Source organism: Nerophis ophidion, linkage group LG07 (assembly GCF_033978795.1).
Source record: "Nerophis ophidion isolate RoL-2023_Sa linkage group LG07, RoL_Noph_v1.0, whole genome shotgun sequence".
Lineage (NCBI taxonomy): Eukaryota > Metazoa > Chordata > Actinopteri > Syngnathiformes > Syngnathidae > Nerophis > Nerophis ophidion.
The window spans coordinates 10,381,318-10,392,624 of record NC_084617.1 but is presented as its reverse complement, the minus strand read 5'-3'; the positions used below and the strand labels follow the sequence as shown (position 1 = coordinate 10,392,624).

The following is an 11,307-nucleotide window of genomic DNA, read 5'->3' as shown; positions in this document are numbered from 1 at the left end:
TCGACCGGTAAATTGAGAGCTTTGCCTTCCGGCTCAGCTCCTTCTTCACCACAACGGATCGGTACAACGTCCGCATTACTGAAGACGCCGCACCGATCCGCCTGTCGATCTCACCATCCACTCTTCCCTCACTCGTGAACAAGACTCCAAGGTACTTGAACTCCTCCGCTTGGGGCAGGGTCTCCATTTATATACACTAGATATTTTTTTCCCCATTTTATAAATATATATATATATGTATCTATATGTCTTGATTGGATTATCCAGAGAATAGTGCTCGATACCGTGGTAGAGCGCAATATGTATGTGTGGGAAAAATCACAAGACTACTTCATCTCTACAGAACTGTTTCATGAGGGGTTCCCTCAATCATCCCTCAATCATCAGGAGATGATTGAGGGAACCCCTCATGAAACAGTTCTGTAGAGATGAAGTAGTCTTGTGATTTTTTCCCACACCTACATGTATATATATATATATATATATATATATATATATACTGTATGTATAAGAAATACTTGAATTTCAGTGAATTCTAGCAATAAATATACTCCTCCCCCCTTAGCCCCGCCCACCCTGACCCACCTCCCCCAATCTCCCGAATTGGGAGGTCTCCATGTTGGCAAGCATGGAAACTCCACACAATTGCAAACTCCAACCGTCGATTACGTCACCGCAGCTTTTAAAAAAAAAAACGCGCTGATCGGTTTACGATCAAAATCCGCCGCGCTTGATGTATCGACGCGGGTTTTCCGGATTAGCTTGTGGTCTGACAACAAGCTCCTGGATGTGTCTGCTCCTGTCTGGTTGCCAGGCAACAGCTCCATCCAGGTCAGACAAAGAAGACGCTTGCTTGACCTCGGCGTTTTGGCCGGCCATGATTTACACCACAAATATGCAAAGCGCGCTGCAGTGCAAAACATAACAACAAACATGGTGGACATGAGTACCTTTGTGGTTCTTGGGTTTGCATGCAGCCCTTGTATGGGACACTCTTTAGGGGCATCTAAATAAACAAGGGAAAAAGGGCATTGTTAGTTCATGGTTTATTCAGTCTTTGACTCAAAATGACAGTAGATTACTTAAAGAATCTAGATAAATCTCTTACATACCTCCTCCAACCCCAAAAATAACTAATGTGTTCAACAGAGCACTCGATTCATCTGTACTGTAAAATCTCTCACAATATATACACATTCATTTCGCATCATAAAGTACACTCGTATACACGGAAAGCGTCACAATCGTTTTTGTGTTTTTTGCACCCTATGAGGTTTTGCTGTTGAAATAGCGGAGATTAAAAAAAAAAAAAATGGAGGGTGTTAGAGCGTATATAAAAATGAACCCTGCTGCTAAACAATGGTGGATGTTTCTCCCAACAGATGGCACTGCAACAACATGGCGTGTTGACCGTTTCATGGTGGGAGGGGGGGAGTGGAAATAACAAATGTTATGATATGTCCGAGGCGTTTTAAACAAAGTATCTTCTAAAAGTCAAATGACTGATTGTGATATAGTTTAAGAGGAGCCAACACGGGGACTTTTTTTTTTTAGGTGCACAATTGCACACAGGTGACAAGGGGCAGCAGCATCGTGTGGGTACTTTAAAATTAAATTAAAAAAAAAAAGTACTGTATTAAGTCAATTAGTGGCCTCTGTTGCTAAAGCAGGGGTCGGGAACCTTTTTAACAGAGAGCTTTTAAAACAGGGGTCACCAACATGGTGCCCGCGGTAGCCTGTAAGGACCAGATGAGTCGCCCGCTGGCTTGTTCTAGAAATAGCTCGAATAGTGAAGTGAATTATATTTATATAGCGCTTTTCTCTAGTGACTCAAAGCGCTTTACATAGTGAAACCCAATATCTAAGTTACATTTAAACCAGTGTGGGTGGCACTGGGAGCAGGTGGGTAAAGTGTCTTGCCCAAGGACACAACGGCAGTGACTAGGATGGCGGAAGCGGGAATCGAACCTGCAACCCTCAAGTTGCTGGCACGGCCACTCTACCAACTGAGCTATACCGCCCCACATAGCAGCACTTACCAGTGAGCTGCCTCTATTTTTAAAATTGTATTTATTTACTAGGAAGCTGGTCTCGCTTTGCTCGACATTTTTAATTCTGAGACAAAACTCAAATAGAATTTGAAAATCCAAGAAAATCTTTGAAATACTTGGTCTTCACTTGTATAAAATAAATTCATACATTTTTTTACTTTGCTTCTTATAACTTTCAGAAAGACATCCATCCATCCATTTTCTACCGCTTATTCCCTTTTGGGGTCGCGGGGGGCGCTGGCGCCTATCTCAGCTACAATCGGGCGGAAGGCGGGGTACACCCTGGACAAGTCGGGACTGCAGGAGCTTCGTATTGTGAGGCAGACGCAATTTTAGAGAAAAAATACAACTTTAAAAATGATTTTAGGATTTTTAAACACATATACCTTTTGTCCATTTAAATGATTTCCTCTTCTTTCCTGACAATTTAAAGCAATGTTCAAGTACATTTATTTTTTATTGTAAAGAATAATAAATACATTTTAATTGAATTCTTCATTTTAGCTTGTTTTTTCAAAGAAAAAATATTTCTTCAAACTTATTATGATTAAAATTTTAAAAATTATTCCGACAAATCTAGAAAATCTGTAGAATCAAATTTAAATCTAATTCCAAAGTCTTTTGAATTTCTTTTAAAATATTTGTTCTGGAAAATCTAGAAGAAATAATGATTTGTCTTTGTTAGAACTATAGCTAGGTAAAATTTTTTATATAGTCTAACAAAGGTCAGATTGGATTTTAACCTATTCAAAACATGTCATCAAAATTCTAAAATTAATCTTAATCAGGAAAAATTAATAATGATGTTCCATAAATTATTTTTTTTAAGATTCGAACTAGGTAGTTTTTGTCTTCTTTTTTTCGGTTGAATTTTGAATTTTAAAGAGTCGAAATTGAAGATAAACTATGTTTCAAAATTTAATTTTAATTTTTTTCGTGTTTTCTCCAATTTTAAACCATTCAATTAAGTGTTTTTTTTCATCATTTATTCTCTACAAAAAACCTTCCGTAAAAGGGAAAAAAATGTACGACGGAATGACTGACATTTTTTTTAATATATATAGATTTATTTAATAAAGGTAAATTGAGCAAATTGGCTATTTCTGGCAATTTATTTAAGTGTGTATCAAACTGGTAGCCCTTCGCATTAATCAGTACCCAAGAAGTAGCTCTTGGTTTCAAAAAGGTTGGTGACCCCCATTTTAAAATATATTTCTGTTAGAGCCATATAATATTTTTCAATACCGAACACAACTAAATGCGTGCATTTTTAAGTAAGACTAACATTTTTAGAGTATAATAAGTCTCTTGTTCTTTTTAATAACATTGTTATTCTGAAGCTAATCAATTGAACAGCTGCGGTAGAAACAAATGGATGTATTAATAATGCGTGAGATTGTTTTATATTACCGGTGGAATTATTCATTACTTATCGTGTTAAACAATGTCAGCAAAGATTTACCTGAGAGCCAGATGGAGTCATCAAAAGAAACACATCTGGCTCCAGAGCCATAAATTCCCTACCCCTGTCCTAAAGAATGCTATAAGTGAAGTGAAGTGAATTATATTTATATAGCGCTTTTTCTCTAGTGACTCAAAGCGCTTTACATAGTGAAACCCAATATCTAAGTTACATTCAAACCAGTGTGGGTGGCACTGGGAGCAGGTGGGTAAAGTGTCTTGCCCAAGGACACAACGGCAGTGACTAGGTTGGCAGAAGCGGGAATCGAACCTGCAACCCTCAAGTTGCTGGCACGGCAACTCTACCAACCAAGCTAAACCGGTATAATAACATTTCTGACTTGGCCACTACTTGAGGGAATACAATATACATATACATTCCAATTAGAGATGTCCGATAATGGGTTTTTTTTTTTTTGCCGATATCACGATATTCTCCAACTCTTAATTACCAATTCCGATATCAACCGACACAGTGGTGGAATGAACACATTATTTTGCCTAATTTTGTTGTGATGCCCCGCTGGATGCATTAAACAATGTAACAAGGTTTTCCAAAATAAATCAACTCAAGTTATGGGGGAAACAATGCCAACATGGCACTGCCATATTTATTATTGAAGTCACAAAGTGTGATATTTTTTTTAACATGCCTCAAAAAAGCAGCTTGGAATTTGGAGGTTGAGGTGGGTAGGGTTGGGAGGGACTAGGTCTGTATATTGTTGCGTCCCCTGAGGGTTAGTGCTGGGTATTTGTTCTGCTGTGTTTATGTTGTGTTACGGTGCGGATGTTCTCCCGAAATGTGTTTGTCATTCTTGTTTGGTGTGGGTTCACAGTGTGGCGCGTATTTGTAACAGTGTTAAAGTTGTTTAAACGGCCACCCTCAGTGTGACCTGTATGGCTGTTGACCAAGTATGCCTTGCATTCACTTGAGTGTGTGAAAACCATAGGTATTATGTGACTGGGCTGTGGCTTTAAGGTTTATCGGCGCTCTTTACTTCTCCCTACGTCCGTGTACCAATCCGTACAGCGGCGTTTTAAAAAGACATTAATTTTATTTTTTGAAACCAATCATTACATCCATCCATTTTCTACCGCTTATTCCCTTCCGGGGACGCGGGGGGCGCTGGCGCCTATCTCAGCTACAATCGGGCGGAAGGCTGGGTACACCCTAGACAAGTCGCCACCTCATCGCAGGGCCAACACAGATAGACAGACAACATTCACACACTAGGGCCAATTTAGTGTTGCCAATCAACCTATCCCCAGGTGCATGTCTTTGGAAGTGGGAGGAAGCCGGAGTACCCGGAGGGAACCCACGCATTCACGGGGAGAACATGCAAACTCCACACAGAAAGATCCCGAGCCTGGATTTGAACCCAGGACTGCAGGACCTTCGTATTGTGAGGCAGACACACTAACCCCTCTGCCACCGTGAAGCCCCCAATCATTACATTTTAAAGCATTTATCGGCCAATAATATCGGCAGCCCGATATTATCGGACATCTCTAATTCCAATCCATAAAAAGGTGAATACAAAACTCCAAGTGCTCAAGTCTGCTAAGTTTGCAGGGAAGATTCAAACCTCAGTAATGACAAAGTGTGAATGTTCCTAGCGTTCCTGAACGCCTCCCCTTCAGGGCAGCCTCAGTGGCAAAGAAAATTATAGCTGTACTAATCTGAAGAGGTGAGACTCCAGCCAAAATTCTTGGGATTTGGATTTAATGATTTCCCGGGTAATGAGGTAAACGGTTTTGTCTGGGGCCGTCGTCAGCGCGTGGGTGTTCAAATCAGGTGTTCAGGTTTTAAAATACAGAAGTACTTTCAAAGTGTTGATTCATTCCTGCAGTAACTAAAAATATCACTAGGTAAAAACATGTCACATTCCGATCCTCATTTTGTGTCCGTTAGGGATGAGAATCTTTGGGAACCTAACGATTGGACCCGGTTACGATTCCTGGGGTGACGACGCAATTCAGAATCGATCTTGTGTGATCGATTATCTTGTGTGACATCATGCACAAAAGTGCACTTTGTTTTAACTATTGTAGTGGCGTTCTGTACAAAAAGTGCACTTTAATTTAGTGTTGTTTTGTAATGTCACTTAGTGACATCATGCACAAAAGTGCACTAATAGCTTGTTTTTAAAATGTCTCTGACGATCTTGCACTTGTTTTGAAATGACATGACACTGCTTAATAACTGTTTAATAAATACAGTTTTGGTCAATTGACTTAGTTGTGATTTCCCTGTCTGCATGAAAGTTTAAAATGAGCATGTATTAATGCAGCATGAAGACGAATATTTAATGTAGACACATAGAATCATCATACTGCTGTGATTATATGCATCAAGTGTTCATTCAAGGCTAAGGTAAAATATGGAGATATATATGGTGTATCGTGACATGGCCTAAAAATATCGGGATATTAAGAAAAGGCCATACGGCCCAGCCCTACAGTGAATCGTTACCCCCCCAAGAATCAAATCGAATCATGTAGTGCCCAAGTGATTACTGCAAACTCGTGCATTTTTCGACTCTGCTCCCTCAGACTGAAGTGCGTGAAACTAAAATCTTGCTTCTTCAGAGTTTCCGAAAAAAAAACGTTCATCCTCTTCGCGATTTGAACGGTCAGCTGAAAATATCGCAAGCATAGGGCATTTTTCTTCGTAGTGCTAGGACTCATTGAGAACAGACGCTGGCTTGACCACCACGCATATTTAATGAGCCGAACGTGAGCCGGACGTGACGTCACGTTGATCCGAGCAATTATTTGGTATAAAATTCAATGTAGCTTTTTTCGAAACAGGTTACAGGTTATAAAAGCTCCTTCTGGTTGCAAGGAATGGTTTAAAGACTTGTTATTCAAAACTGATCCTTATAAAAATATTTAATAAAAAGTAAAACAATAAATAAATACATTTTTTCAGAACGATTTTTGAAAATTATGAATCAGTTTAGAATCGGGATAAATAAGAATTGTGATTCAAATGGGAATATATTTTTTGGGGGGGCACAAGGAGTAGTTTTACCTTATTTTAGTCTTGCTAAATCGTGTTTTTTTTGTTAAAATCAGGAATTATTAAATGCACTCTGATAAACTTGAACATTGCTTTTAAGATGGCGACAGTTTTAAACCTGAAAGTCAACCAGAGGATTATTGTAGTCCAGTGCCGTACCTCAAGAGTGGTTTGATTGCGACCGCTACTCTTGCGAACTTGCTAATTTAGCATTTTGTGTAACGGAGTAGTGGACAATGGCGAGGGAATCGACATCCAGATCTTCAGCTCGCGGCGCCCAAGACGAGACTTAAAACCAGGAGAGACAGGGCCTTCTCTGAGGTCGGCCCTAAGCTCTGGAACACTTTGTGCCTGCCATGTTCGAAATTGTCCCACAGTGGAGTGTTTTAAGTCTCGTCTTAAGACCCACTTTTATTCTTTGGATTTTAACACTACGTGAGTTGTGTGGTCCTCTGTGTATTTAAAATTTTGATTTCTATTTATTGTTTTAATTGGTTATATCCTTTAAAATAGTTTTTAATCATGTTTATTTTTAAATTTATTTTTTTTGTTTGTTTTTTATTCAGTCATTAGTGGAGCTAAGAATAATATTTGAATATTGTTTTTAATATTGTTGTGCAGCACTTTGGAAACATTTCTGTGTTTTTAAATGTGCTATACAAATAAAGTGGATTGGATTGATTGGATTGAACTTTGTCGGAGTTGGAACAATCCATGTGGAACATCGGTCACTTATATTGTACGTAAATGCTCCAAAATCAGAGACGACGTCTAATTTTTTGGGGTTTGGAAGGGGATAAATGTTCTGTGACAATAATCTAGGCCAGGGGTCGGGAATGTTTTTGGCTTAGAGAGCCATGAATATAAAAATATATTTCCGTGAGAGCCATATAATATTGTTTAATACTGAATACAACTAAATGCCTGCATTTTTAAGTAAGACCAACACTTTTAGAGTATAATAAGTATGTTATTAATTTTAATAACATGGTTATTCTGAAGCTAACCACCAACTTCTGGTGCTGCATGTTTTTGCTGATGGCTTTGTAGTCTGGTTGATACATGGTTATTTTTAACAAATTATTAATTACTTATCATGTTAAGCAATGTCAGTTAAGATCTGAGAGCCAGATGCAGTCATCAAAAGAGCCACATCCGGCTCCGGAGCCATAGGTTCCCTACCCCTGATCTAAACTTTATGGTGGAATTCTATGCGATTCCTGTCATACATTTCCATTTGGCGTCGTCTTACTTTATTTTAGTTTTACCTAATGTAGTTAACTTATTAAAGGTTCCTGTGGATTTATGTTGATTCTGTGATGGGACATTCATTCATGTGTTGTTGTGTTAGACTAAATAGGTTCCATTGTACCCTGAGGGTGGATTCATCTACTTCAACGTAACGGCTGAGTTATGGCAGAAGGGTACAGGTTCTGCAAGTGGAGCTTTCAAGAAGATGCCTTCAAGTGTGACGTACTTAAAGGCTGAGAACCTTATCTGGTACACAAAGTGCTTTGTGAATGTAGCTAACGTTTGACTTCATTTCATAGTCTGTTCAACGTTCTGTTGATGGTGCAGCGTCTAATATTCCGATGCGTTCTCTCGCTAAACATTTGGGAAGCTGTTGTTTACATAAGAGTAGCTTAATGAATGTACGGCAAAATTCAGCCATTGCGTTCGTCACATTGCCAGGATTCAGGCCACTGCAATGGTCAAGAGCTACGAGCTAGAGTAGGTGCTAAGTCACCGCACACGACAACAAGAAGCCAAGTGAGTGGAGCGCTTCTCTTGGTCACACACGCAAAGAATGTCAGCACTTAGTGGTTTTCCTTCTCGCTCTGCAGAACTGATCCGTCGGATCTCGCTCCGGAAGGTGACAGGAAATTCCACAGTTTGCTATGTCGCGCTTTAACGCAGTCCAGAGCGGCGAGGGCGCGGCGGAAGCAAGATACTGGCTCTGGAGGGTGGTAGAGGGGGCGAGGACAAGGGGGGGATAAGTGCCGGAAGAAAAAAAAAAAAAAAAAGCAGGGGCTTCACGTGACCACTCGCTGCACTGTGGAGCGTTCGTGGGGGCAGGACTGGTCCCGGCAGCGGAGCCTCATGAGGAGCCGCTGTAGCTTGTTGGAGAAGTTCTTGTTCATCTGGCGGTACATGAGTGGCATGGCGAAGCTGCTGGAGAACGCCATCAGCTTGGACATGCACCTCAGGAAGTAGTAGGTGGGGAAGTAATGCGAGCTGCTGACGTAGCCGGGGGCGCCGGCCACCGTGTGCACCAGCAGCGTCACGTAGTAGGGACTCCACAGTAAGAACTGCACGCACACCGAGGCCAGCAGCAGTCTGTGGATGGACGGGTCCAAGCGGGCCGAGTCCTGGTCCAGAGGCGTCGACTCCTTCCGGATGCGCAGGATGAGCACGAAGGCGTAGAGCACCGCCACGGCCGGCACCACGTAGCCTATGAACATCATGATGGCGTCGGCCGCCTCCTTGTTCTGCATCTTGGAGCACTCCACCATCTTGGTGGAGATGTGGTTGCACACGTAGAAGAGCAGCGAGGAGAAGCTGGTGAGCACGGCGCCGCCCCAGATGAAGCCGCAAACGTGCTTGGTGTTGTACACGCTGGACATGTACGTGCGCGGCAGGGCGCGCTCGATGTAGTAGTCCAGGCTGAGCAAGGTGGTGGAGTACATGATGACCAGCGAGGAGATGTTGAAGAGGATGAGCAGCGTGATGTAAACCTCGTTGGTGTACTCCCACGCGTGCCAGCGGGTGAAGGTGGAGCTCAGCAGCTCCACGGGCGCCACCACGTTGAGCACCAGGCCGGCGATGGCCATGTTGACGAAGTAGACGTCCGGCATGGTCATGGACACCTTGTTGGACAGGTTGACGGCAACCAGCAGCACGTTGTAGCACACGCCCACCGGGAAGCACACCAGGAGGTAGACCAGAGACAGCACGGACAGGATCAGGCCGAAGTCCTGGCAGAGGCGGAAGTCCACGCTGCTTTCCGTCTCATTGTAAACCATGCAGATCCACATCGCTGGGGCCGGGACGGGTGCTCGCCACCGTTGGACTGCAGGCAGGGAAAGAAGACGTTGTTAAAAAGCTTGTTAAAGGGGAACATTATCACCAAACCTATGCAAGCGTCAATATATACCTTGATGTTCCAGAAAAAAGACCATGTATTTTTTTAACCGATTTCCGAACTCTAAATGGGTGGATTTTGGCAAATTAAACGCCTTTCTGTTTATCGGTCTTTTAGCGATGACATCAGAACGTGACGTCGCCGAGGTAATACATCCGCCATTTTCATTTTCACATTACAAACACCGCGGGTCTCAGCTCTGTTATTTTCCGCTTTTTCGACTTTTTTTTGGAACCTTGGACACATCATGCCTCGTCGGTGTGTTGTCGGAGGGTGTAACAACACTAACAGGGAGGGATTCAACTTGCACCACCGGCAAGAAATCTGCCGCCAGACCCCCATTGAATGTACCAAAGTGTCTTCACATTTGACCGGCGATGCTAAGACAGACATGGCACAGAGATGTATGGATAACCTGCAGGTGCATTTGCAACGATTAAGTCAACGAAATCACAAAGGTGAGTTTTGTTGATGTTGTTGACTTATGTGCTAATCAGACATATTTGGTCACGGCATGACTGCCACCTAATCGATGCTAATATGCTACGCTAATCGATGCTAACATGCTATTTATGCTAGCTGTATGTATATTTTAAACTAGATACCAACATTTAATGCGAAACAAACACTTACCAATCGACGGATTTAAGTTGCTCCGGTGTCACAAGATGCGAAAGTCCTGATCGTTTGGTCCGCACATTTTACCGGCGATGCTAATAAGGCAGCCATGCTATGGGCCACTTCATTAGGTACACCCATCCTATGGCCGAATAGCGTCAATAGCTATTCGCTCAATAGCTTCAATTTCTTCTTCAATTTGGTTTTCGCTATCTGCCTCCATACTCCGACCATCTGTTTCAATACATGCGTAATCTGTTGAATCGCTTAAGCCGCTGAAATCCGAGTCTGAATCCGAGCTAATGTCGCTATATCTTGCTGTGGTAACCGCCATGTTGTTTGTATTGGCAGCCCTGTATGACGTCACAGGGAAATGGACAGTCGCATCGCAAATAGCGAAAATCAAGAACTTTAAAGCTTTTTTAGGGATATTCCGGGAGGTGTAAAAGTTTTAAAAAAAACTTCGAAAAATAAAACAACCCACTGGGAACTGATTTTTATTGTTTTTAACCCTTTTGAAATTGTGATAATGTTCCCCTTTAAAAACAAAACAAAACACAGAAGTTGTTAACTGGCAGTCAAGTGGAACTTCTCAGGCTGAACAGCCCTGGGGTTTTTATACTCTGGAATTTTACCACCATTGAAATCTGACAAATACGCCTCAAAATTTACACGGAACGGCATTACCTGCATTTAGATTTTGCCCGGCCTTTTTGCAGCCATCGCCACTGAGTCATACAGAACAACTGTTGTGTACTTCCCTTGGGTCGATACTAAGGGCTAGATTCAAGAATGTACACACACATATTTCCCCACTCCAGGAGGGATGGCAATCGAGAACCGGTTCTTGTTGGGAAATGATTCCCAGTAAGGCTGGTAAATATATCGAATATACTCAATATATCGCAGGTTTGTCTCTGTGTGATACAGAAAATCAATCTAGCATGGGTTTAACTCTTATCTTACTGATAGGATGCAGTGTGTCTCCCATAACAATGTGACCTCGGACTACG

At 41.9% G+C, this 11,307-nt stretch overlaps 1 protein-coding gene across 2 annotated transcripts in view; it reads right to left on the bottom strand.

Annotated features, from left to right (window-relative positions):
• Nucleotides 1-1,029: 1,029 nt before the first annotated feature.
• Nucleotides 1,030-11,307, bottom strand: part of gpr146 (G protein-coupled receptor 146) — a 43,708-nt gene continuing 33,430 nt past the window's right edge. For both annotated transcript variants that reach the window (XM_061905321.1, XM_061905320.1), the window contains one exon: nucleotides 1,030-9,604. In XM_061905321.1, coding sequence (XP_061761305.1) covers nucleotides 8,568-9,569 — 1,002 coding nt within the window. In that variant the 5' untranslated portion in view covers nucleotides 9,570-9,604 and the 3' untranslated portion in view covers nucleotides 1,030-8,567. The remainder of the gene's footprint in view (nucleotides 9,605-11,307) is intronic.